Source organism: Micropterus salmoides, unplaced genomic scaffold (assembly GCF_014851395.1).
Source record: "Micropterus salmoides isolate LMB-PRFRI ecotype aquatic unplaced genomic scaffold, ASM1485139v1 Ms_hic_scaffold_6, whole genome shotgun sequence".
In the NCBI taxonomy this organism is placed as follows: domain Eukaryota; kingdom Metazoa; phylum Chordata; class Actinopteri; order Centrarchiformes; family Centrarchidae; genus Micropterus; species Micropterus salmoides.
The window spans coordinates 31,259,247-31,280,385 of NW_024044348.1; the positions used below are offsets into that span (position 1 = coordinate 31,259,247).

The 21,139-nt window shown below is 42.4% G+C and overlaps 1 protein-coding gene across 1 annotated transcript; it reads left to right on the plus strand.

The window, feature by feature from the left end:
• Window positions 1-7,844: 7,844 nt before the first annotated feature.
• sall1a (spalt-like transcription factor 1a) lies at window positions 7,845-20,413 on the plus strand. Its single transcript, XM_038700788.1, is given in 5 exon segments — window positions 7,845-8,744; window positions 14,262-14,699; window positions 14,702-17,395; window positions 17,398-17,666; window positions 18,754-20,413. Coding segments are annotated over 5 exon segments (3,915 nt in total). The 5' UTR covers window positions 7,845-8,671; the 3' UTR covers window positions 19,195-20,413.
• The last annotated feature ends 726 nt before the right edge of the window (window positions 20,414-21,139 follow it).

The following is a 21,139-nucleotide window of genomic DNA, read 5'->3' on the forward strand; positions in this document are numbered from 1 at the left end:
TTTGTTACCTTTTATCCCATGTTGAAAACAGGTGCTTTTCTCTTACCACCAATACTTACGATGGCCTATTCTTACATCTTAAATGAGGTTTCATGAATGTCACAAATGAAGTCAAAGTGCAACCCCATTGATTAGGCTGGTAATTAAGATGTAAATGTGGTTGTGGGCTGGTGAGCGATCCCACCTGCGATAATAGCAGAGTGCTGTTAACATCACCAGGGGCCTAGCTGCCGTGCAGTGCGCTGCCTTATCAATGTTTGGTATGTTTAAGTATAGGCTCCACTCCTAATTCATGCTGTTTGCTAGTGCTGTGCTGCCACTGGCAGATACCAGGCTACAAGGTAATGACAGTTTTCTACAGTGGGTGCAAGTCACTCAGTGAGAGGTGGCTCTTGTGTTAATCCACCTGGTTAAACAAAGGACCACTGGAAGACGTTACAGTCCTAATGAGAATTGCCTTAGCTGCCAAGTGCAATGAATGTACGGGAATTTGTCATGTTGACATATTCATAACTCACATTGACAGAACATGCTGCCACACAAGGCCACAAGGACCTCCAGCACAATGTAAGGGGACAATGCAAGACATACTTAAAAGTGGAGTATATGACGATGATGTGAAGCCCCAAATTAGTTTTATGCGTGCCCGAATTCTTTCAAAGTGACTTAAGTAAAGGAAAATTGACATTTCAAGTTACTTAATACTACCACAAGCCATTAAGTAAAGCTCCACAAACTCTACATTTGCACATTTGTCGGGAAACGCAAACATTCAATGATACGCTTATATACTGCATCCCTTTTTGTGTGAAGAGCAGATGTGTGGTGTGGATTTAGGTAGACCGTGCAGCCGCTGGCAGTCCTTTAGGGTTTGGGCTATCACACGTCAGTGTTAACAGTTTAGCTTCAGTGCCAGGTAGAGAATGAATGACACGGGGCAGGGTGGCACATCCTTGGAGATGTTTGTCAGGAGATGTCCCTCCCTTCTGCATGTTTACACTCACAGGGGCCACACTTGGCTGTTAGCGGGGGAGAAAACTGCCGTCTTGTGAGAGCCAAGACTCTTACTGTGAATATTAAAGAGAGACAGAAAGCGGGGGGAGAAAACCAGCTATCTGGACAAAACAAAGCTGGGTTTGGAGAGCCCGGAGCACATAATAAGCACGACTCTTTCACTGCACACCCAGGGCTCTCTGGAAAAGTGGGGAGGCCGCTGAATGGGAGAGGAAGTAATAAAAAAAAGCAAACTTCTTTGAAAAGAGTCTGGTGTGTGTGTGTGTGTGTGTGTGTGTGTGTGTGTGTGTGTGTGTGTGTGTGTGTGTGTTTGTGTGTATGTGGGTCCATATGCATGCATGTGAGTATTCTTGTGCAGCTGTCTGCCTTACTGATGAGTATGTATAGCCATACCTGTAGCAGAGCTTTTTCTGGACATGAGCTACAACCTGGATTTTTGACGCTAGGATCACAGAGAGACAGAAATATTAAATACTGTAACATCATCAAAGACAGTGGGTGCATCACTGGGGCCTTGTGAAAAGGTAAGACGATCTATGCCGTGTCCCCTCGCCAGACATTTTGATGGGAGTTTAAAAAGCAGCAAGCGAGCCAGACAAGACGAGCCAGGAGGTAGGAGGCGAAGTAAAAGGGCAGTGGAGTTTGATGAGAGACTGCCATTCTGTCTGACTTGCAGCCTTAATGAACTCAGAGAGAGAGAGACAGTTTGGTTTGACCATGCGCACACACACACAACTTCTCTTATTATGGTTGATGCTATTATCTGTAACTGTTATATATTGATAAATGACTTTTTAAAAGTTAAATAACTGCTCTGATGTCACTGCAATGTGGCAGTAAAAAAGTTGAATTTGGTTAAAAGGTGAGAGGGTGCAAGAGAGGAGGAGATGTAGACAACAGTGGGGAGGGAGGGAGTTGTGAAGAGGAAAGGAGGTAGTAGAGAGACAAGGAACGAAAGAAGCAAATTGGGGAAGTGGTGGCAGTGCTGGAACTTCAGTGAGTTTACCCCCCAAGGTAGTCTTTTCGCTAGCCATCAGGGACCTGACTTCTCTGACGTCCCGTATCCGACTAGACTTCTACAAGTGGGTTAAATAAAGAATGACAAGCCCCACCTCACCCCCCTCCTTTCTCCTCCAGGCAGGTTTCACCCCTCTTCTCCTCTCCAGTGCAGACATGATGTGTGCAGCGACACAGCTTTAACCAAATAACATCCCCTCCACTCTCTTTGCTGAAAGCTCTGCCAAATTTTTGCAGCACTACAGAAATCTTCATCCTCCATGTTTTCTCCCGTGGCCACCGGGGAGCCAAATAACACACTTTACAAAAACAGACACGCACACGGAGACTCCCTCTGACACATACACACTTTTAGCGCTCTCTCTCGTGTGGTCACAGGGAGCTAAAGAACACACATGCAAACACATGAGAGGACCTCACATGAGCCTACAACACTGTTCTTTCCAACAGATTGCTGACTTTTAACCACTGAAACCTCAGTGCAGTCTAATGTGTGTTTGTGCTTGTTTTAAAGAGCAATTAAGTATAGAAAGGCGTAGTTTTTAGCACTGTTGTCTTTGTTGAGAATATAGAGGAGCATAAAGGAAGCAGAGGGAAAACTGAAGTAGCCATTTGATGAATTGCACGCCATCGGCTGGGCCCTAAAATGGCACTATGAACAACACGGTGCGCCAAACTGAATTGCTTTGCTTTCTGATCATCTTCAAATATAGAAATCATTTAAGGAAGAAGAGGATAGGAAAGGAAGAAAGAAAAAGACGAAGAGGTGGAAGTGTGAATTCTTCATGAAGTTACTTACAAAATAAAGAAAACTATATGTTAAAGGGACATGTGTAATATAATTTAATCAATTGAAATACAAAGCAACAACCTAGGGAGTGACAAGTTTCTGAAGCGCAGTCACCACCAGCACAGGTGCCAGACGGTGAGTCTGGGAGTGTCACGGAGGCTCCACCCGGCCTCCACTACCATTCCTTCCCTCCAGCTCCAGGCTGGTCAGGGACAAAGCTGGAGATCGATAGCTTGCGTTTGCCCGTAGCAGCCCCATTTCTCAGCCAGGACACTGATGCTAACTATCAATAGTAATAAGGGGCTGTCTGAGACATGGTTAACTGCTGGCCAACCAACACAGCTGTCTGGCGGCAGTTGATAAACATCTTGTGCCCAGAGTCACTGCAAATAAACCACATGATATGTTTCAACTTTGTGGGTGTATTTACTGTAAGAACATGTGTGTGGGTTTTTTTTTTTCTTTTACATGCCGTATCTACTCACTCGGCGGTTACCTGCACGGTGCTTTTTGTTGTGTAGTTACACTACTCACCCGGCTTGCTTTGTGGCTGAGACACAGACATCACATATGTATATCCTGTATGTTCGGTGTTTACGAGCGAGTGAAGTAATGTAGGGATAATTCAATGTGTAATTTTTTGTTTTGCTTCCAGGTTCTTAAAAATACATAAACACTCAGCTTTCGGGGGGTGATGTCTGTGATTTCTTCAAGATGTTGGGAGTGTTTGGTTCCTCTGTAACCTCCAGTCTTAGTGATGTGTGTCAGTATAATCCAGCGCTATTCTGTGAAACATCTAACGAGCTAAGCATCTCTCTTCATCCAAATATCATTCGTCAATGTCATATGAAAGCAGAATGTGTTTTTCAAGAATACGAAGGAGCTAAAATGGGAGTCTTGGTGGTCGTCCAGTGCCATGGTGTTTCTCGTTAATGCAACTCAAGCGAGCATGTTTAATCAGATACAATCAAGTAAATTTGTATCATAACAATTGGAGGATTTAATGATTGCATCTCTGCAAATGTATCTATTCAGAAAAAAAAGCCAGCTGCAGGATAATGAGAAACAGACATAAAGTCTTGTTAATAGAACGTACATTATAAATATAACATATATACATACATAGAATTTCCTTATTTTACTATTTCAAATTACTGATATATCTATAAAAAATATTTTAGAAATAATTGTCTAGTTTCAGATTTAAGGTATGTAAGTACAGTATGGATTTGTTTTTGTGTTTCACACTAGCAAAAGGCTAATTGATAGTTTTTTTTTTAAATAAATCAGCACAAAAGTGTGCTAGTGTTTGCAAACTATATAAGAGGGTATGACAGAATTTCTGTGTGAGAGCACACCGCCTGTGGTATCTGGTTTCAGGACAGGACACTGCTGGAAGCCTTGCCTCTCTCACTAATAACTATAAGGACGAGACTCCTAGTCAGGTATCCTTTGGCACACATCTCTTAACACTTGTACCTGGGCAACTACAGCTGATACACACACACAGTCTCACAGAGTGTGCGGGAGTGTGAGTGTGTCACGGATGTCTGTACCAGTGGCACATGTAAACTCACACACACTGGGGACTCAGTGTGTGATGGGCCAGTGACCTCTGGCACCTCTGTGATACTCTTGAACGTTTGCTTGTTTTCCCTCAAACAAGACAGGAATGAAAGGGGGGCGCCTGCAACTGCAGCTGAGATAATGTAAAAACAAACACGGCCCATTGATATTGGGTGATGCTGCAGGAAGTTGTCAGGGGGCACAATGGGGGGAGACAATCTGTGGGACAAGTGGTGGCAGGGCTGCTCGAGGACAATAGAAAGGGTTTGATCTCTTAATTAATGGAGGCTGTTCTCTACTGCTGCAGGTACTGAATTTTAATGCAGGCAATTTTTCAAAGTGGTTTCGTTAGTGGCAAAACAGAGCTCTAAATGCTGCATTCTGATCATCTGTAATTTCAGTTCATACCAGAAATATTGAAAGTTTCCATTGCAATCCAAACATTGTTTTACAAACTTAAGTTAATTTGATCATTTAAAAGGTATTCCTATAAAAACATACGTTATAAATATGTATAAAGAGTGGAATAAATTACTAGAAATTTGTTGAAAGTAATTTTGACATTTTAAATAATGTATAAAATATTACTTTTTCCATTTCCTCCATTGTTGCAGTTACACTTTGAACAAAGCTGTGCAGCGCCATTAAGAGCCATACAGTGACAGTGTGTGTGACTTGATACAAGGAAAATGTGGACCTATTTCTTTATTTCTTTGAGCATGAGGCCAGCTTACAACAATCCCTTTAATCAAGCTCCTAATCCTTTTGCAAGACGTCAGCATGCCATGAATAAGGCCATGCACTTCTTGATATTTGTATTGGGAATGATCATGGTCAGAGGCTTTACTGTTAATCAAAAATAAGGCTCAGCATGGCAAGAATATACTTTTAGTCTGCTATGAAAATTATTTTACATGTATTTAATAAGTCCCGAATAAAGGCTGTCTGTATCAGCTGACATAAGTTTTTGTGTATTAACATAGAAGGCCCCTCTTAATTCTATAGCCATAACTTGGAATTAGTACTTTTTAATCAAAGGGCCTTACATATTTAACTGATTGGATGAAAATCAGATCAAATAATTATGGTATAATAATGAAACAACAGTCTTACCAATTAGTCCTCCACTTGTGCTAACATTCTGGAGTCTTGAGACTATGCACCCTTGCAAACCCCAAAACCCTTATAAGTTTTGCCCATTTTCTGGTCTTGCCACTCTCATTTTCGCACGCACATACACACACACGCACACACAGAGACACACAAGCACACACACACGTGCAGCTGACCTAGATGAAGGCCTGATCCAGCTAGTTGTAATTCTTTAGGCATCGCATCGAGCAGGGAGCAGGGCCGTGAATAGAAACCCACCACGTGTTGAATGCGGTGTCACACAGAAGAAGGGGGCTTTCTAGTTAGAAATACACAGGCTGAGGATCACTAACAACTAGGGTTTGGGAGATTCCCCGCCTTAACTATCACATTATGCGGTCAAACGCCCAGTGTTTCTGAGCTATATGATCAATCATGGGATGTCAGTGATAATAGTGAATGATGGCACTGGGCTGGACCTTTTGTGATATGCTGCGCACAGCATTGATCGCGGGTAACAGACAAATGCACACTTTTTATGCGCGGAAGGTTTCTGTCATTTTCCCCTGCAACAAAGTCACTCATTTCATGTTGACAGATTGTAACTGGTATAATATTTGGACTAGATGTGTGGCTATTTTATTATTTTTTGATTAATTATAGACAAAAAATATATATATATGAAATCCTAATGTCCATTTTTAAATATCTATTATTAGTATGATAGCCTCCTTTTATTAAAATCATGTAGTGAGAATATCCCCCCCCCCCCCCCCCCACCACCACTTTCCTCTTTCAAAGCTGTCCAAATGTACAATTAATTATGTGCTGGATATTATAATATTTTATAATCGACAAGTAATCAGACAATTGCAAAAAAAAAAAAAATAATAATAATAATATGAAGTCAAAGTTGAAAACTTTTCCAGGCGCTGACACTGAGATATATCTGGTGGGTCCCCAAACTGTGTCCGTCTGTGTCATTCAGCCCATGATTGTTAACACTGTATCCTCACCGTCCCGAGTGAATCCCATTTAAAATGTCTCCCGCTCGGCTGGGCTGCAAATCACCCTGTTTACAATCTCACACCAACACTCACATCAATTAACTGGCCATTGATTTTCCCGCCCGGGACATTACAATATTGCAGACCCCTTTTTTCCTCTCCCAGCAATTTCAAGTTTGGTGCACATAATTGCATGGGCTTTTTAACGGCACATATACATTTCCCCTATTAATGATCATTTGCTGTTTGAATTTGTTAGTCACAGTCTACATATAGATTTGGTCCCATTGTCTGATAGACAGTTCAGACATCTATCAATACCACAATAATGTGTACAATTTAAAATGATATACATTCTTTAAATATTTGGCATAACGCATTGATAAAGCAGATCACTGGAGCCATCAGAAGTATTTGATTTTCCCCCTTGCTCTTTCCCTTTTTTTTCATGAATAAGTAAATAGTAAGGCTTGTCGAAACTAAAAGATAGCTGACACAAGAGAGGACCAGATCCATCTAGCCTGCAGCCGCTCTTTAAATATTCAGTGAAAAATAATGGCATCCGAGGCATCACCTATAGTAACATTATTATCTTCATTTCTCAAAATCAGCTCGACTGAGAGCTTCGTTTATCTTTTTCACGTAATAAATCTACTCGCCTCAGCATTCACATGAAGCTCCTATGGGACCTCTTGCCCTCTTAAAACATCCCCACTGAAGACGCACTCCTGTTAGTGCATTATTTAGGGCGATAATAATAATAACAAATAATAATAGTAGTTATAATAATCATGTGCAGTGTGTGAGTGGTCCATAACTTATTTACAGGGTTGATTAAGATGTTATTTTCTTGTCAGTTACCAGATGTATTATTTTGCTCAGTTATCGTTTGTAAAAATGAAAAGGCAAAAGTCAAAACGTCCCGCTTTTGAGAGGTCATTCATATTGCTTTTACTGTACAAACAACCCACTGGATGGTGAAGATGCAAAGACAAAAAAAGTTTGTCTCTAAGAGTTAAATGGATGGCGTGAAATGCAGATGAGCCCACATGGCGTGAGTGTGAAACAGACATTCGCTAAAAAAAAATAAAAATAAACAAAGGTTTGGGGCAGAAATTAAAAGCTTTATTTATCCCCATTCAGATGAACAGACTTGTCTCCGATGTCTTTACCACTGATCATCCCGGTGCGCACAAAGCGTTTGGATCTGCTGTGCGCAGAAAGAGAGAGAGAGAGAGAGGGTGAGAAGGAGGGAGGGAGGAGGTGGAGGTGAATGGCAGCATGACTGAATAGCCTGCTGACCAATCAGATCATCGATGGGCCGGGCTCCACATTTGTCCCAGTGCTGCACGGGCCCTCAAAGTTTGTTTATTCGCGGAATGCAGTGTGTGATGAAAACGTGTTACTAAGTAACCCCTCTTTCGACTAATAATAATCAAATGATACTGATTGGGACGTCGGAACACACTGTGGACTTTTGGGAACCCGTACCGGTGCCATTTACGCACGGAACATGCTCGCGCGACACTGCGTTTTAGCGCACCGGGAGCCTCGACTGAAACTCTTCAGAGAGTAGGTGCCCGTGTACAACACAACAAAAGCTGAATTACAGCGATCTTAATGCAAGAGCGGAGGACGGACTACCGGGCTGAAGAGAGAAGAAAGTTAGTAGGAGATCGCGGAGGTTTGAGTTGCAAGCCTCCAACCAGTCCACATCTACAGGAGGGGGGAAAACGCAAAGAAAAACTGTGATCGCTGCTTGATCAATGTGGAAGATTGAAAGATACTGTCGCAGGCATTGACTCGAGACGCTGACATTCCCCTGTAGTAGTCAAGATAAGATTTGACTTGGCTAACAGAAGGGGTTAAACCGTATCTAAAGGGAGTTTGGAAAACCCAGCCTTTCTTCCCCATACGGATCAACTCATTGGGTGGGAGCAGAGAGAGAGACAAGAGTCCCCAGCAAATCAGGAGCTAATTGATTAAAGAGACTTCATTTGAATAGGAGGGGGGCTGGCGAGGTGCCAATCGCCTTTCAAAGAAGCCCCCCCCGTATGATTAATCGCAGAGCATTATTGATAATCATAACGGGGCACATGCGCGGTGGATGGGCTCGATTTACGTAATTTTTGAGAAGGTTTTGTAGTCATTTTTTTATTCTTTGCCTGCTGATGTGCCAGCCAGCATGTCGCGGAGGAAACAAGCGAAGCCGCAACACTTCCAATCCGACCCTCATCTGCCCTTATCGGAGCACAATGGTGAGTCCAAGTATCCTATCGCTCCTTTTATCCAAGCACCATGAGTATGTCACTTTTTTGGTGTGTTTTATCGTGTCTGTGGCCACATCTGACGGTTAAAGTTCATACTTTGAATTGGACTTTATAGCCTACTACTGTTTATTTTTTTTTGTTGGTGTTTATTTCTTTGCAAATCCGGCGTCTTGGTGATGGAGGTCTGTAACACTTTTCAGAAAACTTAATGCTAAGGATTTACATTTACTCATTTAACTTTAATTTACTTTAATTCACTTTATTCCAGTTGAAACGGGAATTTAGAACTGATTTTATTTTATTTTTTAACACCAAATACTCCATTATCGGTCTAACTGTAAACTTGACTATAAAAGATAAATAAGTTCAAGATAATAACGATTTCTCTTCAGGCTTACGCTGCGTCTGTGTGTGTTTAAAAGTTTCACAACTTTGTCCTCCCCACTTCAGCTTTAAATCATGTTTTTAATCCAACGTTGATCCTCTCCTGTAATGAGAAGCCTGCTTAGTTTTCGGTCCTCTCCGAGGCTTCCCTGTGTTCAGCGGTCGGTCTCGCCGCATCGATGGACCACCCTGTCGCTCCTGCCGGGACTCCAACTTTTCCTGGGTCCCGGAATCAGAAATTCCCCCGTTCGTGTGTATCAGTCCTGCGCTGTAGACTCGTGCAGTGTGTTCCCTCTTTAATGAAAATCTGATTCATTTAGTCATTGTTTGTTTTCCACACTAGCCTGCCTTATTGCTAAAAGCTGGATGAAATTTAGCGCAGATGAGCACACATCCCTCCCAGATCCCGAAAATATACTCATCATTTACACTTTTTGTTCAAACAGCAGCACAGAGAACTGAAGTTTTACTGACACACTCGATTTCTTTTCTTGCAAAATCATTTATAGTTTTCTCAACCAAAACATTAATAAATAGGCTTGTTCGTTTTTACTTTTGAGAAGTTAAGGCAGAGGATCTTCGGCCTGCTGTGAAAAATATATAGCCTAACTGTGATGAGTCTTTGTTCGTAAAGTGAAATACACTCTTTTAACGGTTCCGTTGCGCCTTATATGTGAAATCAGTGTTCACGAAGTGGCTCTCAGAACTGGAAATTCAGGACTGTGTGCTGGAGCTCAGAGTTTCAGAGGCCAGCAATACCCAGTCAAGCTGCAATTCATTGTGAATTGTTACATTTTTGTTGAAAAGAGAATATAAAATTGAACTTAAACAAAACGATGGCATAAGATTGAAGGATGTGATTAATAACCGTTGAATTGCGTAACAGGACGTTGCATTGTAACGTGTGTTTTTGTGACCGACATGTTGACTTTTCTATCAAAGGGCTCATTACCAGAAAATATGTTATAGAAAATAACAGTGATTTATATTTTGTCTTGTATTTCTGTAAGCTGAAATTTTCTAAATTTAAATACAAGCTTGTCTTTGGTCTGTCATGCAGCAGAATTTTGCTGCACAACATTTATAATTGTCATTATTTAAATTTGTACTAAAAAAAATAAGGCAGTCCCTTAAAAACCATACCAGTACAATGAGAACGAATTTTTGGCCTTGCCTAGACCTATTGGAAATGGCCTATAAAATTGATTATGTGCAATGTAAATATTCTCAAAGTCACATTGTGTTTAGTACTGCCTGAAAAGCATGTGCAGGTAATTTGAAAGAAACACTTGCTTCTTTCAGGAGAAAGCCATGCATAGTAAAAGGTATTTGCAGCCCATTTCACATGATTTTTAGGAACTTGATGATTAATGCAAAACCTAGTTAATTCCTGAGTCCTGTTTTTTTCCAGCATTTTCCATTAAATCTAATTAACTTAATGAAGAGTTACTTTTGTCACAGACTCTGGCAGGCTGCAGAAAACAACATTTCTCAATTATGTCCAATACTATGCCACATGATAAAAAATGTTGCAAGTGTCTCCTGTGTGTAATTATAAGGGCATGGACATGTTGTCTTTAGGTTTAGGGTATTAAGGTAAGACAGTACGCGTAGCAAGTGTGCTGTGTGTTTTCTGGAGAGTTTCGTAGCCGGAAGTGAAAACAGACAGTCATTGTATTTGAATATCGGTGATGCTGGGGGCCATAGTTACTGGGAGGTCAGAGTGGGAGCCACAGAGGGTGGGATGTTGAGCTGTTTTAACCTTTGCCAGTGTCCCTCTGTATGGAGGTGATGAGAGTTCAGGGCCCAGTGTGTTCCTCTCTACCTCGCCATTGACCCTGCTGATCGGAGCTGCAGGCAGCCCAGCAAGGCCTCAGCTTTTTATTTAAGTGTGTGTGCGTGTGTGAGGCCTTATCAATGTTGTGGCCATCCCCTTTCGCCCTATCAGAGTGGCCCCCCCTAGACGGGAGATTGGCAGGGCAGCCCCCTTTGCACTGTTGTTCCGTGCAAACAGAGAGTGCCGTTGCCTGTCATTTTGCCAGTGTTTATGTGGTGTGAGTCTAGGTGTAGCCTGAAGGACTTGCTTTGCCTTTTTCCCTCCCCCTGAGCTTTAAGCATGTCACCGGGGCAGAGCTTGTTAGATTTGAGTCTTGTCCTGGACCACGGCAGCTTTAGTGGAACCCCATCTAGTGTTCAGTGAGATGAGTCCTGAGGGCTGGAGACGATGAGAGCAGAACCCTCCTGAAGTTACAAGTGTCAAGAGGCTCACAGAGGCCCCCTGCGAAAAAATAATGTAGGACTTCACAAAGCTCGCCGTCAACTTTTTCGACTAATCCTTGCTTTCTTGTCTCTCATATTCAGACTTTTGTCAATCTCTTAGAAGCTCTGTCTTCTGCTCTTTGTCGCTCCTGACGCCCTTTAGCCCTGCGCACTGCTTACATTGTGCTTTTGATAGAGATTCCATGGAAGTTTTTCAGACTCCATCTTTATATTAGGTTGACTTTATCTTAATTTTAATTCTAAGTTAATCCATGCTATTTTGAGAATTAAGCCTAATGCCAGCATCTGCGCTGTTTGCTATACTAGTCTCATGTGGACAGTGGATTTGTAGTCATGCATTGATTCAGTTTTGATTTGATCTTTCTCTGTTGTCAAGTAAAGTAAAACATACTAGTACTGCACAGTCTAAAGAGAAAATCTGTAGCGGCGTTAAAAATTGAAGTTACTGATGAAAAATGATTCTTATGTTTTGCAGTTTTAAGGACATTATTATTGTTTTCTTCTCTCACATTAAACTTCAGATAAGAGTTAGAGAAGAGGAGACTGACCACTGCAGCATTTCACAATGTTGATGAAAATATTTTGCTCCAGTGCCTTAATTAGTAAAATACAAATGCACAAATAATTTTGGGACTAAATGTCATCTCTTTCTGTTTTTTTTCTTGTTTGTTTTTTTTTGCAATTATGTATTTTAGTGATAGTTTTATTATTGTATTTTTTGCATTTGCATGTTAAAAATGAAGTAAAAATTGAAAATCGTTTGATTTGTAGGATATTTTTAAAAATGTGCGTTACTTAAAATATTATCATATTTGCTTTGGGATTGTTTTAAAGAAACACTCTGAAGTACGTGTATGAGTGAAATACTTAATTTAATTTCAGTGTACAACATTGTTTCTGAAATAGTAAATGCATCGTTTGTAGCGCATTATTTTTCTTATGTGAGCATGCACACACATGTACATGCACAACACACACACACACACACACACACACACACACACACACACACATATTTTAGTTATTTATTAGGCATATTCCAGAAGTTGTTTTTCTTTTGTATGGATCTTTTCATCCCACTCAGTGTCATATGATTAGATATTTTTTGCAATAATATGTGTACAGTCAGCCTTGAGAACAGAGAAAAGGTTCATTTAATCCTCACTTTTCTCACACTATGAATGAAACACATTTTTTCAAAATTAGCGCTTGGAGTGTAGGTAGGCGGGTGGGTGGAAGGGGGGATTTAACATGAAAAGTTATCATTAAAGTTGAGTCTTCCCTGTTTGCATGGTTTGGTGGTGTGAGGGCCAGGGTTTACTGTCATGGCAACTTTGCGTTATCTGATGTCTCTGAGCAGAGAAACATTGAGGGAGATAATCCCTGAATTAAACAGGATCTGCTTTGAGTCGACTGAGATGAGCAGGGCCAGGCTGTGCCGACGATCCCCGCCGCTCCCATGCTGCGCGAACAATGGGAAGGCATCCTGTCTCTCTGTGGGGCAGAGCTGCACTTCTCTGGGTTTCATTTGCAAATGAATTCTTGGGCCTGATGAAAGTGTTGAGGGGCCAGAGCCACAGTGAAAGGGATTCATAGAGAAATGCAATTTGTAAATCAACTTGTATGTTAAACAGCAAGATTTTAGTGTGACAAAGAGGGAAAAGAATAAGGAAAGTCTGGAGCACAGCAGTGGCTCTGGGGGCAGGGTGTCGTCTTGCCTTTTCACTCCCTGACTTGTCCTGTTTATCAAAATAGAAAATAAACAACTTGTTTGTGTGCGCATTTGAAAGGTGGTCATTACTTTTGAAGTTTCATCTCAGTGACAACAGAAGTTGCTGTGTTTGAATTGCATTTCTGTGAGCTGGTATGTCCAGTTTCTCAGTTTTGGCAAGTTTGTGATGCATGCATTCTTATGTACTGCCCTGCTATTAAGTTTCGACCAAGTCATTTATTTAAACAAAACAAACAAAGGTTTTTCCATTGCTTTTTTTTCCAGAAGAATTTACAGTGCCTGTAGTGCCTTTTCTGTGGTTGCTAATGTGTGGGGTCAACGTTTATTCACGATTATGGAACAAAAGTCTGGTGACTTTTTAAAATGTAATGTATTGAATGGCAGACATTTTAGCCATGACAAATAATTTCATATCATACATATTAAATAAGTCACTATTTACTTTCTAATTCTTTTCTCTTTTGTTTTGCTTTGAGCTTGTATGTGCACGCATCAGCCTGGATGTCACAGGTTCTGTTGTTCATGTCTCTCTGTGACTGCAGCCTGAGTGGATACAAATTAGTTTAGTGACATAGATAACCTGTCTAAGATGTCCATAGTTGGCTGAAAATGAGCAAAGTTGACAGCAAATTGAAAGTCTAATAAGTCCTTCAAATGCTTGATTTGCAGCAAGTGGACAAGTAGACTTTGAAGGGCATGGAATATAGGAAATCAATGCCTTTCTATGAAATTTCATTAAGACCCAATGTCCTCACTTCACTCTATTCTATATTTTGATGGATTATCTGGAGAAAATGATTACCTTTGTTTGGGTTGATGAAACCCAGATGTACATCTTCAAAGATCACTTTTAAGCAATATTTGAGTAGTTCCCATTGATTTTGTATCCCCTCTTATCATGTTTCAGAGGCCACTGCATTGAATAAGGCCTTTTCTCATTTCTGTTGGCTTATTGTTGCCTTTCGATCGTTGTTTTTGTGAACACATCAAGGGGATAAGTGTAAAACTGATTAACTTAAGATTAACAACAATGGAATTTGAGGAGATAAAGCTGCTTCTTCAGCTGCAAAACATTTCTAATCACTAATCCTCTGTTTCCTCTTTTTCAGGGGACACAGAACTTTGCTCAGAGGACCCCCCCTGCAAGGAGTCAGACGCCCATGTCTGTAGCAGATGTTGCGCAGAGTTCTTTGAACTATCAAATCTTGAGGAGCACCAGAAGAATTGCACTAAGAATCAGTTAGTTCTGATAGTGAATGAAAATCCTGCCTCCCCCACCGGAACTTTCTCCCCTGGGTCTCCTCCCAATAATCTCGATGACCAGATGAATGACACAGCTATTAACACTGATCAAACAGAGTGCAGTGACCTTTTGGAGCCTAACACTCTTGAAAAAGACGAATCCATGGACGTGGATGTTTCCGGAATGAGCAGTGGTCATGAAGAAGAAGGCAGTCATACAGAGAGTGGGAGCCCTATCAACACAATCAGCAGTCATGGCAGCAGGGGAACTTCTGGACCTGCAGTAGGTACTTCTGCCATCTCTGCCCCCTGCCACAGCTCAGTAACCTGACTGAACTGGGGAACTTCTCCATGATCAACAGCAATGTCATAATTGAAAATCTGCAGAGCACCAAAGTGGCTGTAGCCCAATTCTCCCAAGAGGCCCGTTCATCCGGGGGTCCCAGGGTGGCAGTGCCAGCCCTAATGGAGCAGCTCCTAGCCCTACAACAGCAACAGATCCACCAGCTGCAGCTTATCGAGCAGATCCGTCATCAGATACTGCTTCTGGCCTCACAGTCCCCAGAAATGCAGGTGCCCCCAACTCCTGCTCCAGGCACAATGGGGCCTGCTGCCAGCCCACTGACCACACTCAGCTCACATCTCTCCCAACAGCTGGCTGCAGCCGCAGGCCTAGCGCAGAACCTGGCTAGTCAGTCAGCCAGTATTAGCAGCCTAAAGCAGCTGGCTGCAGCGGCACAGCTACCTCAGTCCAACCCAAGCAGCAGTGAGACATCTCAGAGCATTAGCACACTGGGGCCATCAACAGCCAATGCCCAGTCCTCTGACAAGAGGCAGAGTCATATGAGTAGCCTCCACTCTCAGCTCAGCAACTCCTCAGTAGCTAAGTCATCCACGCCAGCATTTGGAATGCGTAGCTTGTTAAACTCTGCAGTGAATCCCCTTCTACCTCAGCCCCCACCTGGAAATCCCATGTTCTCCAGCTCTCTGCCCAGTGTTGGCACCACCGTAGAGGACCTCAACTCCTTAGCAGCTTTGGCCCAGCGGACGAAAGGCAAGCCACCAAATGTCACTTCATTTGAACACAAGAGCAGCTCTGACGAAGCTTTCTTCAAGCATAAGTGTAGATTTTGTGGCAAGGTGTTTGGGAGTGACAGTGCCTTGCAAATCCACCTGCGCTCTCACACTGGTGAGAGACCATACAAGTGTAATATCTGTGGCAACCGCTTCTCCACCCGTGGTAACCTGAAGGTGCATTTCCAGCGCCACAAAGAAAAATACCCACACATTCAGATGAACCCCTACCCTGTTCCTGAGCATTTAGATAACATACCAACAAGCACTGGCATTCCATATGGCATGTCTATGCCCCCTGAGAAACCTGTCACCAGCTGGTTAGACAGCAAACCAGTTTTGCCCACTCTGACTTCCTCAGTCGGCATGCTGCTGCCACCAACCATGCCGAGCCTGCCACATTTCATCAAAAAGGAAGATCATTCGATAGCCATAACTAGCCCTTCTGTTACTGCAAAGGGTGACTCGGGTGCTGCTGAGCCTTTAGCTAAAAGTAATGATGGAGTGTCTGAAGAGGGTGAAGGTGCAACTCTTCCTACCTCAAATGGGAAAACTGAAGATGGCAGCCACTCGTCAGGCTTCATGACAAATGTGAGCTCTGCTTCAGAGAGCACTGCCGACTACACAACGTCTAACAGCCCACCCATGATGACCAACCCACTCATGCCTCTTATGTCTGATCAGTTCAAGGCTAAGTTTCCCTTTGGAGGCATCCTGGATCCTCTCCAGGGGTCAGAGACATCCAAGCTACAGCAGCTTGTGGAGAACATTGACAGGAAGGTGACAGACCCAAACGAATGTGTCATCTGCCACCGGGTGCTGAGCTGCCAAAGTGCTCTGAAAATGCACTATCGCACTCACACTGGGGAAAGGCCCTTTAAGTGTAAAGTTTGTGGTAGGGCATTTACTACCAAGGGAAATCTTAAGACCCACTACAGTGTCCATAGGGCCATGCCTCCTCTTAGAGTCCAACACTCCTGCCCTATTTGTCAGAAGAAGTTCACAAATGCTGTGGTTCTACAGCAACACATTCGAATGCACATGGGTGGGCAGATCCCCAACACCCCTCTGCCAGAGAGTTACCCAGAGTCCATGGCCTCTGACACTGGCTCATTTGAGGAGAGAAATGTTGATGATCTGGACAATTTCTCTGATGACAACATTGAAGGAATGGAGGAGGGCCCAGATAGCAGTGTGCCAGACACACCCAGGTCAGCTGATGCTTCCCATGACAGTTTTTGTAACTCCCCAGCTCCCCCTGAAATGGCTTGCCAGGAGGGGCAAGAGAAAAATGGAAGAGAGAATGCCCACAATAATGAAACAGAGCTACAAGCCAGTCACATGAAGGCTATGGCAAATGGCTTATTTGAGGGGGATTGCCTCACCAATGACTCCTCGTCTCTGGAAGGGGATGTTGAAAGCCAAAGCGCCGGGAGTCCAGCTGTGTCAGAATCTACCTCCTCCATGCAGGCGCCATCTCCCACTAGCATGCAGCCACAACCACACAAATCCCCCAGCCTCGAAGAAAGGCACCATAGGGCCTTATCCTTGGAGCACACCAGTGCAAGCCTCTTGCACTCTCACCCCTCCAACATTGGAGCCCTGGACCTGACATCTGTCAATCCCTCAAAAGATCCCTTGGGCATGATATTCCCCTTCCGTGAGCGTAACATCATCAAGAACACATCCTGTGACATCTGTGGGAAGACTTTTGCTTGTCAGAGTGCCTTGGACATTCACTATCGAAGCCATACCAAAGAACGACCATTTATTTGCACGGCCTGTAACAGGGGTTTCTCCACCAAGGGCAACCTCAAGCAACACATGCTTACCCATCAAATGAGAGACCTGCCCTCACAGCTCTTTGAGCCATCAAACACAAGCCTGTCCTCCAGCCCAACCCCTTCCCTCATCTCTGTAGGCTCTCTTAACAAACCAGAGTCAATGGCTTCCTCCATGCCCTCCACCAAGAGAACAAGGACATGCCCACTGGCTTGGTCACATCATCTGCCTCCACTTCTCCAGTACTTTCTGCTGCTCCACCACGCAGGACACCCAAACAACACTTCTGCAACACCTGTGGGAAGTGTTTCTCGTCCTCCAGTGCTCTACAGATCCATGAGAGAACCCACACAGGGGAGAAACCCTTTGCCTGCAGTATCTGTGGTCGAGCTTTCACCACCAAAGGAAACCTCAAGGTAAATGTTGAAACATCCAGACAACTGTTGTTCTCCTAAAAGATTGTGCGTGAGAATGTTTGTGAAAAATGAGTCTCAGAGCAGCTATTTACTTTTATACGGCGTGTCAGAGAACTAGGCATCAAGAGGTGGTAATGTTGTATAATTAATTAAAGCTCTCTGAGAACAAATTACCTTAGTGGAAAGGCTGAATCACACAACTAATATGATTATTGGGTAGAAATTCCAGAATGTAATCAGCTAAGAATGATTCAGTGCACAGAATTAATTACCAGAGGCAATCATTGTGTGCTAGGTCAGCCTGTAGTTTTCCATAACAGATTCTGTGAAAACTGTCACAGGTTTAAATCACTAAGAAAACGATCCTGCTCAATGATCTACAGAAACTTGGGAGAATTATGTGAAGTTAATATGAAATTATGTCAATTATTTTTGAGTGTGTCCTAGAGAGGAATTTAGGATACATGTTAATTTTTAATTTTCTAAGGTTGTAGTAAATCAAGCTTTGGCTTTTGGTTGTAACTGGTTTCATACAGAGATATCTGTGTTTTTAGTTAAAGCTACTCCACTATAGGAAACACAGAAAAGTCTCTGAATGGTTTTGTAGTATTTTGTACATAAAATAGTGCAAAATATAATAATTTGAATGTGTCTTTCAAGACTTAGGAAGCAGGGGAAAAATTTGTCCTGGAAAGGCTATTGGCAGAGGTGAAATGTCACATGCAATTGTGGCTAGACCAATGAAACTGGACACCGTAATTTTACCCCAAGCCCTGTGATCCCCTTGTGAGATGAGCAAATTAAGGTTTAGATTAAAGAGCATGTATCAGTCATGCCAAAACAAGATGTTTACACCATGCTGGTACCTCTCAAAGCATAGGCAACTAACTGGTCTGCTGCACACAGGGTGTGAAGCTATTTTAATTTGGATTTAAGCATTATTATTATTTTTTCCATTGCATCATCTCATGTGCAGCTCTTGTGGCCAAGTTTGTAAACATCACTAATTTTCATCCCTCTCATTGCTCTGTCTCTCTCCTCCCTCCCTTTTATTCCATTTCTCACTCCTCCCCCTCTCTCTGTATAGGTTCACATGGGCACACACATGTGGAACAGTGCTCCTGCCAGACGTGGCCGTAGGCTCTCTGTGGATGGGCCAATGGCCTTCCTGGGTACCAACCCAGTCAAGTTTCCTGAGATCTTCCCGAAGGACATGGCATCAAGGGCAAGCAACGGGGACCCGGCCAGTTTCTGGAACCAGTATGCTGCAGCTTTTTCCAACGGCCTGGCAATGAAGACAAATGAAATTTCTGTCATCCAGAATGGAGGCATCCCACCCATGTCAGGTGGTGTGGGAAATGGGGGCAGCTCTCCCATTGGTGGCCTGACCGGCAGCCTAGACAAGCTACACAGCATGGAGCCCAACGCTGCTCTTGCTGGTTTGGAGAAAATGGCCAACACAGAGAACGGGGCCCACTTCCGATTCACACGCTTCATTGAGGACAATAAAGAAATTGTCACCAATTAGAGTGTATGTCCTCTGTTGCACACAGACACATGAAGGTGCCTGAAGGCATATTGTACACATATGTAGACACACAGAAGAAGAGAAAGAAAGAGAACAAGACAGGGACAAACTCAACTGAACTGCTTTGCTCGCCATTGAATCTTTACGAACACGAGTGTGAAGACAAGTTGCTTTTTTTGTACAATGTACATGTTATAGTTTTAAGGAGCTTATTTATTAGTGATTATAACCTTGCTTGAAACCAAGTGGAAGCATTAACAGTTAGGTTTTTGTTTGTTTTAAAGCCAGAATGGGTATGTATGGGTGCTTACAAATGTGCTTTTGAAACTTAGAATATCTGGGTAGATAACCTTACCTTGGCATTAAGTTATTTTCTGTCTGTAGTAGCTATAACCGAACTGTTGATGTCCATGTGATGCATTAGCCCTGTAATAAGCAAACAGACTTGCTGTAAATAATGTACACTGATCTTCTGTAGATGGTCTAACATCTGTGTGTCCATGCCTCCCTCCCCTCATCAAAACAAATGAATTCAGGCAAGGGACTAAATGATGTTGTAGTTCCTTTCTTTTTGATTGCTATTTACCTTTATTTTATTTAAGGAAGACAAAACATTGAAGTTTGCTACATTTCAAGGGTTTCTTTAGTGTTAACTTGTTTTGTTGTTACCGTTTCTGTGTATTGTACTTTCTACTGTTTGTTTACTTCCATATTTTTTCCCTGAATCTCTTTTTCTTTTTTTTTTTGTTGCTTGTATTTTGGTGTTGTTGAAAGCAAGACAGAAGGGAACGTTCGGTCTGGCCTACTTCCTGGTTTTTGGAACTGAGACAGCCAATCAAATGAGCAGGATTCTCCTTTAGTTTCTCAGCTGGATTTCCATGTTGCTGCTATGTCCCAGCATCCTCACTGACATCAAGTGCAAAATTTTGTGTTGAAGCTTCTGTAAATACGTTCAGATGTGGAAATACAAACTCCATCGCAAGAAAATGTACATATAGCTCACACGAGAAGTCCATCATGGCCAGGGGACAAAATGATAGTGTTTTTATAAATATAAATATATATTGGGTTTGACAACCTTCGGACTGTTACATGCACTTTCTTGGAAAGTTGGAAGATCTTTATGGGTCCAGTTTCTCTACACTTTAATACCTACTAACAACTAAGATACTGTAATTCTTTACTCTAATAATCAAATACATCAGTTTTCCAAAAGAAATATTGTGTGTTTGTGTGCTTTTATTCCCTCTTTACTTATCATACCATTGAAAATATACTGACAGTATTTTTTCACTTATCATTGACAATCATTTAAAAGAATAAAAAAAACTTTTGGATAATTTGTGACCAGGGCCATTGTGCAGCCTGTGCGACTCTTTTCAGTTTTTCTATGCAGTGACAAACAGCAGAAGCTTCCCTGCTCTTTAATTTAAAAAGATCGCAGTTTTCACCTTGTTCTCACCTGCATTGCCAAACCTTGGAATCACAAATTAATCACTAATCCTCTGAATCAAGTAAATTCAAGACTGGTTCCCTCCTGCCATTTATTTATCAAAAAATGTCTCAGCGGGGAAACACGTTATTTTGCAAGGACACGAAACTTAAGGAGGCACAATTCAGCATTAGCACTATTAATGTGTGGGGGATGCGGTTGGCTTTTTTAGACGTCTTTTGACGAAATGTACGTTTCATTAAGAATGCGACGATCTAATCATTTGACACAAAGCCCCAAAAGAAGTTGTCAAAACGATCACACGGTTATTCGGATAAAGCCTCTGACGGCTTTGAAAGAATTTTCCCTGCATTTTTTTTTTAATTCAAGCTGAAAAATTTCCCCTTTTGTATTTCAACAGCTGCATTTAATTTAACACATCGTTGCACATCCTGCAATACAGGATCTGCTCATTTCTGTCCAGCATCCTCGACGCTCTTCCCTCCTCTTCAC